The 14792-nt window shown below is 41.3% G+C and overlaps 1 protein-coding gene across 1 annotated transcript in view; it reads left to right on the forward strand.

The window, feature by feature from the left end:
* CSPP1 (centrosome and spindle pole associated protein 1) overlaps positions 1-14561 on the forward strand; it is a 49952-nt gene extending 35391 nt beyond the window's left edge. The window contains exons 19-31 of the mRNA XM_088540116.1: positions 797-909; positions 1671-1820; positions 2739-2894; positions 3703-3807; positions 4364-4430; positions 5944-6064; positions 6723-6868; positions 7696-7836; positions 9951-9997; positions 11189-11252; positions 12575-12681; positions 12797-12947; positions 14359-14561. Of these exons, the coding sequence (XP_088396242.1) occupies positions 797-909; positions 1671-1820; positions 2739-2894; positions 3703-3807; positions 4364-4430; positions 5944-6064; positions 6723-6868; positions 7696-7836; positions 9951-9997; positions 11189-11252; positions 12575-12681; positions 12797-12947; positions 14359-14561 (1571 nt within the window). The remainder of the gene's footprint in view (positions 1-796; positions 910-1670; positions 1821-2738; positions 2895-3702; positions 3808-4363; positions 4431-5943; positions 6065-6722; positions 6869-7695; positions 7837-9950; positions 9998-11188; positions 11253-12574; positions 12682-12796; positions 12948-14358) is intronic.
* Positions 14562-14792: the final 231 nt, after the last annotated feature.

Below are 14792 nucleotides of genomic sequence, written 5' to 3' on the forward strand. Positions count from 1 at the left end.
TACTCACTCCCCTTTTCCTCCACTGCTTCTAGCAAACTGTTCTGCAAAAGCTGTTCAAGTGGTATCTGAGTTACTCTTCCTTTCCCTAGAGCTTTGGGGACTGCGTGGTTGTGATGGATTCCTGGCTGAGAGCTGATGTTGCTAATGATGTTGCTTCCAGTTATTCCAATAGATAAGGTAGCTGAGCTGAAAGACCAGACACTTCAAACCTCGTAGCATAGAGTGCCTCTTATGCTAGCAAAGTTGTATCTGATTAGGTCTATTGAATTTTATTTACCCCCCCACTTTTTTTTTTTTGGTAACATCCACTGCTGTTTTACCTAAACATTTATTCCATAAGGATGCAAAAGAAGAACAAAAAACCCTCACTGTTTTTAAAAATAGTACACACTGTTCTGCTCCTTGGATTTATTCTATGTTTGAGTAAAAACAAGAAATAAAATTGAGAAATGTAAAAATTTAACCATTTAACTTTTTTCTTTAGACCAACTGTAGATTGGTCACTAGGATAAATGACTTGTTTCATGATATCCTGTTACTATGTTTAAATAAAACGCATACATACCCACAAGCTGAAACATTTTGTCATTAAAACCAGATTGGATTCTGAGCAAACAACCTAAAAGCTTCAATCATAGCTATTGTTTTCAACCAAAATCTTGAGTAAGGGTATTGTAAGCTACCTTGTGAAAGAAGTGTCTCGGTGTCTTAGTTTAATGCTTCTCCTCTTTCACTTGCTGTCTCAAATTTTTAGATTTTTACCCGGAAAACTTTGTTTCTTCCCCTGTCCTCTTAGGTTTTACGCTTGCACAGACCTCTCCTTTTGCTCGAGGTAATGTGTTTGGTGAGCCACCATCTCCACGGCATCTGAAGCGACAGGAGTCATACAAGAACTTTCTTCGGCTACAGGTGAGGGCTCGTGCTCGTGGGCACATAAATTGGAGAAACAGAATAGAGAGGCAAAGACTGGAAATTCAAGTAAATAATCAGGAGCTGCTTACCAGAGATTTAATGCACTCGTAGCCAATTCTGCACACAGGATGTGTACCAGGAGCTCTTTGTTGTTGGGTCTGTCAGATTTTGGCTTAGATCAGGAATGCCTCTGAAAGCCATGCTGTTAGTAGCTGGCTTCATTAATCTAGATTCTGTCTTTTTCTTCCTAAAAATAACTCTCTTAATTGAAATTCTGAGCTCTTGGACTGTACCTACAGTTTAAGTTTACATACACAAACATGTAAAGAAAGACATTTGTTCTCTACAAGTCAACATCATACAAATGCATATGAGTAGTGAGTTTAATATCTACCAGTGTAAATATTGAAACTTGATATAAAACTTGATTGTTCTACTAGTTTCTGTCAGTGTTATGATACTTTTGACTATAAGCTTCTGCCACAAGAATTAAATATCAAAGAAATCTAGATAAGTTAAGGAGCAGAAAAGTTACACAGTAGTTTAATGTGAAACGCTCTCAAAAAAAGATGATTTTAAGCTTTTTTTGCATGCACAGTGCTGCCCAGAACTTTTCAGCTGCTCTTTACTACCTTTGATTTCACTAGTAGAGATTACAAGAATCCCCAGAATAACACAGTGGTGAATGTCGTTTATCTGATTATTGCTGGCTGTTGACAGTCAATTGCTTTTTTTTTTTTTTTTTCTCTATTTTCTAGATTGAGGAAAAGAGGCTCAGGGAAGAAGCAGAGCGAGAAAAACTTAGAATGGAAGAAGAAAAAGAAGAAAAACGACTAGCTGAACAGAGGATGAGGATTCAAAAGGAGTATGAAGATGAACAGGAGAAGAAAAGAAAGAAAGAGGAGGAGGTATGGTATTTTGATATCTTGACTTTTTAAAAATCTTCAGTTAGTTGTAAGATTTTGTCTTCTAGAAGAGGATGAAACTGAGCAGTATACTGTGGATTTCTCTTTATTACAAAAAAGGCTCTTTTAGGAGAGATGGAAAATCACTACTGATTAGATTGAGGTGAATATGCTATCTGGTATATTTTTAAGTTGAAATACTGTTAATTCTTATAAGAAAAATAGTGTCGTTTTATGATCAGCACTGGTGCTCTTCAATTTAAAGCAAACAGCTTAAAGCTTTACCAAACTAACAAAAAATATGCATGTGTGCTTCTATTTTCTTAAATTCGGTCCTTTCTGGAATTGCTTGTATTCTGAATGTAATAATATAGAAAGATTTCAGAGAGCATTTTTTTGATATCACTTACTTTGGGGGATGGGGAAAAAAAACTTAAGCAAATGATTATATTTCATGGTTCTGAGACAGAACACTTGGCTTTTATTCTCACCTGCTCTTTTGTGGGAACAAGCTAGCTGAGTCAATCTTATCTTTATCTGCATAACAGAACTGAGCTAGTGTAGTGTGGGCAACCTAACCAACATCACTGCTTTTCAGACATAGGAGTAAAAGCATGACCAGAGGCTGCTTTTCTCTGTGGGATTATGATAGGATAGTGCAGGTTTGCACTATGTTTTATTTGAATCTGAACCACTGGAAATAATTCTTTCAGTTTAGCTTTAGCTGATGCTAATAGGGCTAGAATGACAGATGTTTGATGTCTGCATGGCATATTTTTTAATTTGAATGCTTGAAATAAGTCTAATGTTTTTCGTTTCATACTAAGCACTTTGATGTGTACTTTCAACTTCTCAAATAAAAACAAAGATACATTTAAAAGTGCTGAGTTTTTTCATCCACTAATTATGTTTTCATTACAGCAAAGATTGAAAAATGAAGAAATAATTCGATTAGCTGAAGAGAGGCGAAAAGAGGCAGAAAAAAGAAAAAAAGAGGAGGAGGAAAAGCAAGATGAACTACTTAAACAATATTATGAGAGAGAAAAAATTGCAAAGATGGAAGAAGAGAAAAAGATGGTATGTTTCAATGACTTTCTAAATCATTGATGAATAATTCTTCCCGACTTTTAAAGATAATTAAAATTTAAAGAAGTTGCAGATTTTTTTGTGATATGCCTTCAGTATTGTTCTCCTAGGCACTTTAGCTACAGAATACCTAGCACATGCCTGCAGACTGCTAACTGGGGGGGGAAAAAATCTTACTATAGTGGAAAAGTCTGTTAGCATTAAAAAAAAAAAAAAAAAAGGTAGGCATGGGCTAAGCCTGAGTAAGCTGCATTCTGTAGGTTTTTTTTTTTTCTTTTTTTTTTTTTTCTTCTTTTTAATCTGCTATATTTGTGCTAAAGCACCATGGCCATGATGAGGTCTAAATACAAATAAATTTAATTTAGAGGCTTGCTTATCTTTAAAGGTGATATTCTTTGTAATTTAATTATTTTCCTTTGCCCTGGAATGTGTAAAAAGTCCATCATGGAATGCTGATGGACACTCCCTCTGGCTCTCTCTTATGTTTCTGGACAACATTTCGCTGTACAACAAATACAGTAGAAGAAACTGGAGTAAAAGAGGGCACATAATTTAAATTTCTGTTTAAGCTACATTACAGAAAAAAAAAATGAAAATTGGATGTATTAGAAAAAGAAGTCATGAAATAAACCATAACATTTTATTAAGTTGAAAGCAAGATGAAAATATATCTCAATTAAAGGTGAAGCAAAACTAGTTTTGTCTACTGAAAAATGTTAACAAACTTCTTCCTTTCCAAAATAATAATTTATTTAGAATCTATGGGACTACAGTTTCAATCTTCCTTTCCTGTTTGCAGTTCTCAAGGCAGCCTTCTCCTGTCATTCCTGCTCTTCAGAACAAATCAATAAGAAAAGAAGACAGAATTTCCTCTGCTGAAAGCCATATATCTTCTTATGCACAAGTATGATTTTTTTCTTTTATAGCCAACATTTACTGGTTTAGTTAAAATGCTAAAATATGTAAAATACTGTCAAGCCTCTCCTGTTTGTCAGTTATGACTGGAATATCATGAATAACTGAAGATACGTTTTTGTATCAGCCAGCTTTCTTGGTCAGAAATTAAAATGATTTGTTTTCTCCAAAATACCAAGCAAAACATTTTTTAAATTTATTTTTATTCAAAAACTTTCAGCATGTTTTCTATAGTGATGAACACCTTGTTTTTGAGGTGCTCTCTGTCCAGCTTACCACAAGCTTTAAGGATTCCAGGATGAGGACAAGAGAGCTTACTTTGAACCTGGCAATTCAGTCTTCACTCAGAAAAGAACTCAGGTCAAACATAAAAAGTAATGTTGATGCTTAGCTGTACGTGTATTGCTTTATATTTCTAAAGGTACAAAAAGTTAAGTCTTGAGGTGCTTTGTCTTTCTCTCTAGCCTCACCAAGGCTTTGAGTTGAGTTGTCCTGAGAGCACTTGAGCACTTAGATAACATTTCTTATCTGATTACAACCACTAGGATCCTCCCGCACCGAGGGCTCCTTCTCCACCAGTCCCTGCTAGAAGGAACCAGCTGCGGGCGTTCGGTAGGTAGCCTCTTCCTGCAGCCTCCCTTTTTTGTTAATGAACTCATTTCCAAATCTCCCTTCTCATTCTTGCTTTCAAAGGAGAGTCTTAAAAAACCTGATTTTTTATGTAGGTGTTCGCTCCCTATTAGTTAATGAGTGGATTAGTATAGTATGTATAAATATAATCATAAATACAAGTATTTATATGTCTTTATGAGTGTTTTTTTTCTTTCTCTTAAAACTCTTTGCAAGTGGAATAGTTTCCAAGAAAAGCACTGAAATCTTTCAGTCAGGACAGATTAACTGCTGTGATCAGAGCACCACAAAATGTGCCGTATGGAAGAGTTTTGCATTGGCAGAGTAATAAATCAGGCTAACAATGTATAGTGCATTTCATTCCAGACTTATCCATTCTGCTTTCCTTTGTTAATCTGCCTAATTCTCTGCTTGCTCCTTTTGCTTTTAGTGGTGGTTTTAGAACCCAGACTTGCCAGGAGGGCCTCCTTTACTCCTTGAATGCCAGTTATAATGGCAGTGCGTGGATGGAAAGCAGTTATTTTTCTTATGCTAATTTACAAACATAAAGGATACCATAGGTTGCCTAGAACATAACATTAGTAGCTCTGATTTCATATTTACTTCTTAACTCTTATCAGTCAGTACCTGGGCCCATTGTGGGGAGATTTTTCTCTTAACCAATGAATGCAAAAGAAAGTGATTCTTAAAATAGCTCCTGCTGTTGCTTGTTTCAGACCAGTCATCATGAGAAGATATAGATGCATGAGTCACTGCTAGTATTTAGGCTAATAAAACTTGATTGTCTGCTATGTGGGCTCAGAACTAAAAAGATAATTTGATATTTTAGCAACTATTAAGCATGTTCTTAAGCAAACCAGTTTAGAACACTGACTTGTGGGAGAATGCTGACCACAAAAAAGCAGCTTGCGTAGACCCCAGGTAAGTCTGAAAAGCCAACGTGAGCCCAGACTGAAAACGCACGTGGAAATTATGGTCCTTTTTGAAGCCTGAGCTCCTGAGTGCCGAGGGAGGAGACCGCGCGGAGCAAACTCCAGTTGCTCCTTCAAACCTTCCAGTGAGAATTGGGAAATGGAAGTGGGGTTGTGTGCCTGCTGATACCACCCCATTTCCTGCCTTTTGACCGTGGGACTCCATGAGGGCTTCTGTAGACACTGGTGATCTCAGGAAATTAATATAAGGCTCTAGTAGTATTAGTAGTATTAGTGTAAGCCTGTTTACCTACTGGTCTTACAAAATGTTACTGTGATTGTTAAGCAGGGCCTTTCTGTTTAGGTTTGTGTACTTTGTGTGGTATCTAGACCTTGTGGTATCTCAGAATACTAGTTCTGCCCTGATTTCTAGCATACCGAAATGCTGGGATTCTTGTGTTTATATAATCATTGTCCTAATTAACAATTTATCTTTGTTTTTTTCCACCTTAAACATATGACGTAGGAGAAACAAATAGTGTTCCTGGCACTTACATTTTTAAGTTCTTGGTGTTACATTTCAGAGGAAAGAATGAATGTGATAAATGAATTATCAGAGATGAGGAAACAGCTTCGGAGCGAGGAGAGGCGGCTCCAGGAGCAGTTGCTGAACGTGGCCAGTGATGATGACGTCCCCATCACACGGTGAGGCTCGCCTCTTCGGTTCCAGATGTTACATTTTGTGCAGTGCCTCAAAGGTGGTATTAGGTACATAGTATACACAAGTGAAATAAAAGTTGAAAAACACAACTTTTTTAGAAAAAAAAATCTGATATGCCAATTTCTTCACCAGTCTCACTAATTTTAGTACAAGAGTGGCTGTACTGGCACCTCCTGATTTGGTAATACACTGTACTGGACTCTTGTTTAAGACAGGATTTCATCTCATTTTCCCTCTTTCCTAGGCCATAATTTGGGTCTGGAAAGTACTATATCTGGGGAATAACGTAGTGCTACAAAAGTAATTTATTTTAGAATATCATTTTTTTTTGTTTAAGTCTTGTGTTTACTTCCAAAATGTTATTCAAACCATAGCAGTTAGTTGGAATCTTCTCGCTAGGAGTATTCTTTATTTAAATAGGTCAACCCTTTTATAGCACAACATGCATTATTTTTAAAATCATGTTCCAGGTTCAATAGCTTTATTTAAGGAATGATAAATACAGTGCATAAGTAAAAGACCTGAACTTAATTATATTAAATATTATTAAATAAATATATATTATATTAAATAATATTTCTGTGTGACTCATGAATGTTGCAATTGCTAACTGCACCCTGCTTGCCCTGAACACTTCGAAAGCAGGAGGAGGGAGAAGAACCCCAAGGACATCTTCGAGATGGCCAGGCTTCGTCTGCAGGCTCCCGTGAGGCGGCCATCATCAAAGGATGCCCAAGAGCCTGTCAATATACAGAATATCTGGGAATTTAATGAACTTAAATACAAAGGCAGGTAGATCTTCTTATCTGTTCAAGAAAGATAGAGAAAAGTCTGCTTCCTTCCTTCAGCTTCCCCACTGATCAGGATATTAAAGCAGAACAAAATCAGCCACCTCTCACCTGCTGCCTGTGAAAAACAGTCTGTGGACAAAACCCCATGTGTGCACTTGTACAAATGCCCCAGAGATCCTGCAGCAGGAGATGGTGGCTGTTGCTGGTCACTGATTTCCCGGCGATGAGCAGCCCTGCCGCATGCCCATAGTGGCCTCCTTTGGCACACAGCATGTGGTCTGTTAGTGGTGTGTGCCAAACTGACATAGAATGAATTATTATATTTTTAATTTCCCAAAGTACTCCTAAGTTCCTCGTCAGTGTGGATTCATGCAGTGCTTTGGCAGCTGGCTGCACACAGCAGGCAGCTCCTCCCTCGGCTGGGCTGCGAGCTGGAGTCCTTCCCCGCCACGTTCGTGGGTCTGGAGGACACTGGGCACCACTGTCCTCACTGGCACCTGGGGAGCCCTTGCCAGGGGCCTATCCTTGGTTCCTGGCTGTGTTTCGTGTTATGCCCACTGCATGTTAAAAGCCCTGTTAGTTTATTTCCCGTGCCTCCCCCTCACCCTCAACAAAATACAATTCTGTGAAGCTTTTTGCTTTTCTCCTTTGCCAGCAGAAATGTATATAGCATTGTCTTAAGACTGTTGTTAAGATGGCTCAGATCCTTGGTCATCATCACCATTATATATAATATTTCTTATGTGTTTGTAGCTAGTCCTTTAAAAACATTTTTCAGAAACACTATCTTATGGCAAAATATAACTTTCCTATCTTTACACTAGATTCGGATACACGCATAGGCTTGAGGCAAATGTATCCCGATCCTCCAAAAGATGATCAGACCCTAGAGATTCAGCAGCAGGCCCTGCTGAGGGAGCAGCAGAAGCAGCTTGACAGAATGCGAGTGAGAAAAGACACAGAGGGTGAGGAAAGAAAGATACAAGATACTCTCAGTGATTCTATTCTTTTTGATTTTTTCCCCCATTTGGTAAGAGTTAAAAAAAAAAAATTGGTTTTAGTTCCCTGAAATTTACTTCCTGTCAGAACTTCAGTACAAAAGAGGAAAACGCCCAAATGCTGCAGTTCTGTGTCTTGAATAGTGTTAGATGGGGGGAAAAACGACACTTTTGTTCTTAGTATGATTGGCTGTTTCTCTTTGCTTCTCAAGATGTAATCATAGAATCATAGAATGCTTAGGGTTGGAAGGGACCTCTAGAGATCATCTAGTCCAACCCCCCTGCACACGCAGGGACACCTAGAGCACGTGGCACAGGACTGCATCCATTTAACTACTGCTTCACATTAAAATGTATATATGTGTATACACACACACACACACACACACACACACACACATATATATATATATATAAAGTAGTTTGGCTGCTGTTTTCTAAAGAAAACTGTATGGCAATAAACAATCCTCAGCGGATCTGTAATAAACTGTTAGCAGGTAAGATCCTTGCTGTGATTCTCCCCATACTTCCTGAAGAAGTATGTGGCTTTGGAACTGCTGTAGTTGAATTGCTGTCCGTGGGGCTTCTCTGCAGCTCTGACTGCTGAGGGTGACGGTGAAGATGGAAGCCCTCTTGGTTTTCACAGGGCTGGGTTGGCTGTTTCAAAGCCTCAGCAATCCGTGTTCTTGAGAGGTGGCGCTTCAGGGGCTGCTGTCGGGAGCGTAGCTTGTTTGGGGCTGCAGGATGAGCTGCTGCTGGGTCGCTCCGGAGAGGCCATCCTGACCGAATAAAACACTGTGCGTGGCAGGAGCAGGGAAAAATAAGTGGAGAGGCTCTTTCTTGTGCACAGGTAAACTCCAAAGCTCAACAAGACTTAGCGATCAGTCAGGCAGCCTGAGATACTGCTGCCCTTGTGTGATTGGTTTTCAAAGGTGTTTTGGAGCCAAGCAGGTTTCATGGAAACTGCCTGAACATCTCCAAAGTTAATAGTTACACTTGTGCAAAAGAAGTCAGCTTTGACTGTAACATACAAGCTGATAAAATTGCAGGAAAGTATTCCACGTGCCTACATAGTAATACCTATTGCACGTGTATCTGCAATGTGACACTGCAGTTGCAAACAAGTCCATCTGTACAATCTCCTGCCTTAGCTACAAGCTCTGAACTCATTTAATGTCCAAATGAAACATGCTGGGTTGTCTTCAGGCCTGGCCTTCCTGGGAGTGACTGAGGTGGTGAAAAGTAATTTGCCACCTTCCCGGAGGGTTCCTCCCCTGCGTTAGGATAGTCCTAATAGGCAGGGCTGAGCCTCCCTGTTGAGGGGGAGCGACACGTGGAAGAGCATCGCTTACCTGCGAGCAGTGTAAGCCTCTGTGTTGCCTGTTACATACCCTGCCTCCCCTCTGGGGCTGTGGGATTTCCCCTGGTTACGGCGAGGGAAGAGCAGTCTTGGGCTTTTTAACTTCTGAAATACAGTACAGAATGGGTTTGCTTTCCCACTTCCTTCCTAGTCATTTTTGGCCAAGCCTGATAAATGTGAGACTGTGAGGTGGGAAGTAAGTGAGTAAGTAAATGAGTGAGATTCCTCCCTGTTACTGTTTCGTGGCCTGGCTGCTGTTCAGGTGGGGTTAAAAGCATTGCAGCTGTGTGGGATGCTGAATGCCATTAGTTTTCACTTTTTCTTTCACTGATTCTCAGTTATATTTAACATAGAAAAAATCATTAAGTGTATATACATTTAATATGGGGAAACAAGGACAAGAAAACCGAAATATTAATGCTAGGGAAGGTAAGATCATAGATCATCTTTATTATAATATAAACACCATCTACTTTGAGTTTACTGGGCACAGTTTGACAAACAGATTTCTGCTTACATGCGGTTTCATCTGAAGTTACTTAACCTGGTATGTTTTATCAGTGAACAAACATCATGCTGAAAATTATTAATTAAAATGAGTATAATTTTTAAAGAAGTCTTATAATATTTTAAATATTTTTGTAAAAATACATTCAGAAATTTTTGTAGAATATTATTATGTAAACTGTTTTAATGGCCTTTGCCTGTCTTGTTCTTCCAGACCAGGATGATTCTGCTTCTGACTATAACTCACAAAAGGCAAGACTGGTAAGAATAAAACAGCCTATTTTCTTTTTATTTTACTATTATTTTGGGTGTTCTTTTATTTGGGGTGGTATTCTTGTTCTCCCTCTCTCCCCTTCTCTGTGTTAAGTGTCAGAAATGCTGTGATTTGTGCAGAATTCATAGGAACTGTTGAACTTAACTAACACCACTGCGAGCTCGTTTGCTTCTCTTGTCGTTGGTCCCTGCAGTGAGTTACAGCTTGTTTATCCTCACATAGAGATGGTTTTCTTCTCAGCTCCCTGTTTGTGCATTCATAGATAATTATTTTATGTTCATCTGATGTTAGATTCTGCTGGTGGTGTCAGTAGAAAGGCAGCAGCTGGTAGCATATGCTCTGAATTCAGATGACTTAAGAGATGTCCGTGGCCTTGAATAATCTGACTTGGTGTCTCAAGAGAGATGTTATTTTCTGACTTGAAGAGAAGCAAGTGAGAGCAGAGCCAAGCAGCTACCCTCAGGGATAGCCTTGTGACTGCACAAAGAAAGCAAATGTTGTATATAAAAAAGCATTATTGTGCTTTATAGTTGTAAATTATTACCTGATTTCTTTTTACTGGAGCAATGTTTTGCAGTAAATATTTTGTTTTCTTGATAGTCTCTATTGCTTTGATTTCAAAATGTTTTTCAACATGAAGCTTTCCATAGTGGATTTCCTGCTGTAACAAATGGCTGCTGCCGGTTGCAACCATGTTTGCCATGAGCTGCAAGCTTAACTCCAAGAGCTGTTATTACTGCGTAGAAATTTTTGTTTTAATGCATTAATATGAAAGATTGTATGTGGTAGGATTAGCAAAATTTGTGGAATCATTGTTCATTTGATCAGTATTTGGTACCTCCAGACTGTTGTGCCACAGCTCAAGCAGAGTCACTAAGTGGTGACGGAGGGGCCTTTCCTGGTGCCACACGAGTCACCTCAGCGGGTGTCACTTAGGGCGTCAGTTTCAGCAAAAAGGATTATTGTGGATAAAGGGGAGGGGTGGGGAAAAAGTTGAAAAGAACCTGAAATATCTAAAAATGTATAGTTTCTTTTCACAACCAAGTAAAGAATAGTACAGAGCAACTCTGCAGTTGCTGCTTGCTTTCTAGAAATGTAGATTTATGTTATTTATAACTTGGCTCCCAAAAGATATTGAGGTATCTTGGCTTGCATGTCTTCTGTTTTCACTTTTGTAGTTCAGGAACGAATCTAATGAATTCTTGAAAAATTCACTGTTGGAATCTGATAGTGCTTTCATCGGTGAGTTTATAGTTTTCTTTAGCTGTGTTTTGATGCATGTACAAAGATCTAATATAATAATGTTACTCTAAGCTGTCTGCTTATTACTGTCCTAAGAGTTGTGATGGGGGGTAGCCATTGTCATTTTCAAAGTATTAGAAAATTATGCCTCCATGTTAAAAGGCAGATCTTTGAGGAGTTTTGCTGGAGAAGATATTGTGTAGCCCACCCCTGAAACCAGGGATGCTGCTCCTGAGGGCTAGGACTTCTCTCTGGGGATGAAAATAGTAATACAGAAAAACCTAATTCATCAGTTTCTCCAAAAATCTTTGATCAGTATAAATTAAACTTATTTTTCAAACTAAAGTATTTTGATTTTCAATAAAAATAATTGTTTCAAATTTAATTGGAAGATCTCTGGAACTCATGAAACTAATATAAAAGTACCACTACAGCTTTTAGGACTTGCCAGAAAATGAAAAACCTACTATTACTACAGTTGCAGTTTTATTTTAATGTCGCACTATGTCCCTTAGCACACCAAATAATCTCATAGCAGTGTTGCAGATCTGTTTAGTATTGAGCCCTCTCTCTCTGTATATATATTCTGTGTGTGTGTGTGTGTGCATGTACATACACACTTGTATCTACATACACACATAAGCAAAGCCATAAACCAGCCCTCAAACAGCAGCTACTGCTCCTGGAGATTTAAAAAAGAAAATAGGGGGAAAAACTGTATCCGTTTGAAACAGTCTGGATTCAAAGTAGCTTCCTGAATTGGCAAAGAATGGGGCCAGTAGAGAAAACAAGATAACCATGAAACAGAGACATGCCCTCAGGGGCCATAATATAAAAATAGACCAAGTCTCTCCCTGTAATATGGTAAGGTAATGGCGGTGGTGATAGGAGCAGCTTCCAACGGCTGATTACATAAAAAGGCTGCCATGATCAAGGGGTTGATTACATTATCCTATAAGCCATGTAATTCATTTACATAGGCATTGCATTTAAATGCTTTTACCTTTTTGCCTCCCGTTTGCCTCGTGCTGTGCTGCGTGGAGCCCCCCTGCTTTCAGGAAAGGCACAGGCAGAAGCAGAGGGCAGTGAGACAGGCACCAGGCTGCCACGTTGGCAGTGCTGACCCCTGGGGACGATGCTCCTTCCTGTGGTTCTGGTTGAGCCCGGGACGATCCCTGGGGTGCGTCGGGTGTCACGGCTTGGTGCGAGACGTGTCCTTGTCGCCGTGCCCACGTCGGCCTCGCTCGTCTCTGCTGAGCCAGGGCTGAGCACTGCCCGGTGCTTTGGTTTTGTTGAGAATGTGTTCACCTCTGCTCTTCCAGGTGCTAATGGGGAAACGTTTCCTGCCTTAGAAGTTGACTTATCATCACAGCTTCCACCATCTGCAAGGGAGAGGAGGCGAATGAAGATGAAAGCCTTGGAGACCGTGGTACGCACGTGCCCAAGCTGGGCCACACCGGATGCGGCCAGGCAGCGGGTGCGCGCGGACTGGGTGCCTCCTTAAAAAGCGCTGTATTTAATGCAGGCCTGTGCCCGCCCTGCAGGAGCGGGTCCCATCAGGCCCAACGCCGGTGCCGCAGCCCGACGGCTTCTCCCTGCGCTCGAGCTCCAGCCCCAACGTGGATGAGCTGCAGGGCAGGAACGAGGAGCGGCTGCGCAGGCTGACGGAGCTCCGGAGGAGACCTGCTCTCCTAGGTACATGCCAAGCAATCCCATCGGCTAAAGAGCAAATACTGACGTACCGCTGGTAGCGGAACAGCTGCCTCAAACTGCTTGGAACGGACGTGACGGGCTGTAGCTGATGCAAGTTTTGTGGTGAATGTCAACATGGTATTTTAGAGCAGGTTTGCAGGAGGGTAATAGGAAAAGACACCTGATCAGCTATTCACTCTTCTGCCTGTGACACTTTGAACGCTGAACGCTCCCTGATGGTCCCAGGAGGCGGATGTGCCGCTGCGTAGCCGCTGTGTTAGCCAAGGGGGTGAAGCCCTGGGCTGAGGGATGTTGGCAGGGGGCCTGTGCCGGGTAAAACGGCCTCCATCCAACCTGCCTGAGCATCTGCCAAAAAATGGGTATAAGGGAATACTTTATTTTCTAGCTGATCCTGATTTTTCTATTGGTTTGTAAATGTAAAATGATCATTCGGTATTTAAGAGCTTGATATTGATGCCCCTTTGTCAGACACCAACTCAGATTCATTACATGGATCCTGTGCCTGTAAAACGCAGCAGCCCCCAGGAACTACCTCAGAGCTGCTTCATTCCTAACTGCAACGTGTAGGTCCCTGTGTGTTTGAGGTACCAAATATAATAACTATTAACAGACTTGAATTTCTCACATGGATTATGACCCACTTGATACTTTTTTTTTTTTTGCTCATGAATATAAAATTCTCCTTTTTTTAGTAGTGCAGTTGCTGTGCTGTCTGGGCCATTCTGAAATCACTATGGTGCTCAATGAGCGCACAGATGCTGGCAGCTTTTGGTTCTGTTACTATGCACATGGTTGCAACAGATTCATCCTTTTCAAATGTCCCACTGATTTTTTTTTTTTTTTCATCATTTGAAAACTACCAAAAAAGAAATCCACCGTATTTGCCTCGCTCTCTGCCTTTTTTGACCTCTACTCATTTCTTCTGTCACCCAAACAAACGTGCGCCCCAGGTGCTGTGCTCAGTTTGCTCTTACTGAGCATGTTTGCCATATGATATCTTTTACTTTTTCTGTCCTTGTTCACTCTCACATCTTCATAATTTCACTTAATATTATGTCAACTACACTTTTGTGAACTACTTCGTGTACTCAAGTGTGCTACGATAATATCTCTGGCAAATAGATAAATTTTGCCTTTGAAGACAGTGATATTTAAGCGGAGAGATACAGTGCTCTGTCCTGAAATCTTGAAATTCCAACAGCTTCTCTTTCAATTTTGTCTAAAGTTCATCCTTTAAGAGCAGCCCCTCCTCCTGGAGGAGGTTTTCCCTGCCCTGGGTGCAGCCGCCCCGGGGGTGCCCCGTGAGCCGCTGCTCTCGGCGGAGGCTGCCCCTGCGCTGGTCACCGCGGTCACAGGTCTCGGCCTTGTTTAATCCCCTCTCTCTCCCCGGTAGGTGCCATCGACGCCGCCTTCGGAGAAGCTTTGGAGCCGTCGCAGCCCCGTGGCGCCCGGGCCGGCGGGCGGCCCCGCTCGGTGGACACGGAGGCCACGGAGCCCTGGCTGCGGCCCGGGACGCCCGGCAGCCTGGGCAGCCTCGGCGGGGAGGAGGCCGCGGGGCCGCTCGCGTGGCCGGGCCTGTCCTCGGCGCACGGCTGAGGCCGGGCCCGGAGCACCCGGCGGTGCCCGCAGCGGCCGCACGGAGCAGCGCGGGGCGGCCTGAAGCAATAATAAAGCAGCAGCCTGCGGGGTGGCTGCCCCGTGGGGAGGGAGGCCCTTGCACAAGGTGTTTTTATGGAGGGAAGGGGTCGGGCATTTTTTGCACTTTTTGTACGTTAGACTTGCAGAGTGCGAGTGTTTGTGTGTATGAATTTGATATTAAATCAAAGC

This window comes from Tinamus guttatus, unplaced genomic scaffold (genome assembly GCF_059628265.1).
Source record: "Tinamus guttatus ecotype Peru unplaced genomic scaffold, ASM5962826v1 Tinamus_guttatus_pri_ptg000056l, whole genome shotgun sequence".
Lineage (NCBI taxonomy): Eukaryota > Metazoa > Chordata > Aves > Tinamiformes > Tinamidae > Tinamus > Tinamus guttatus.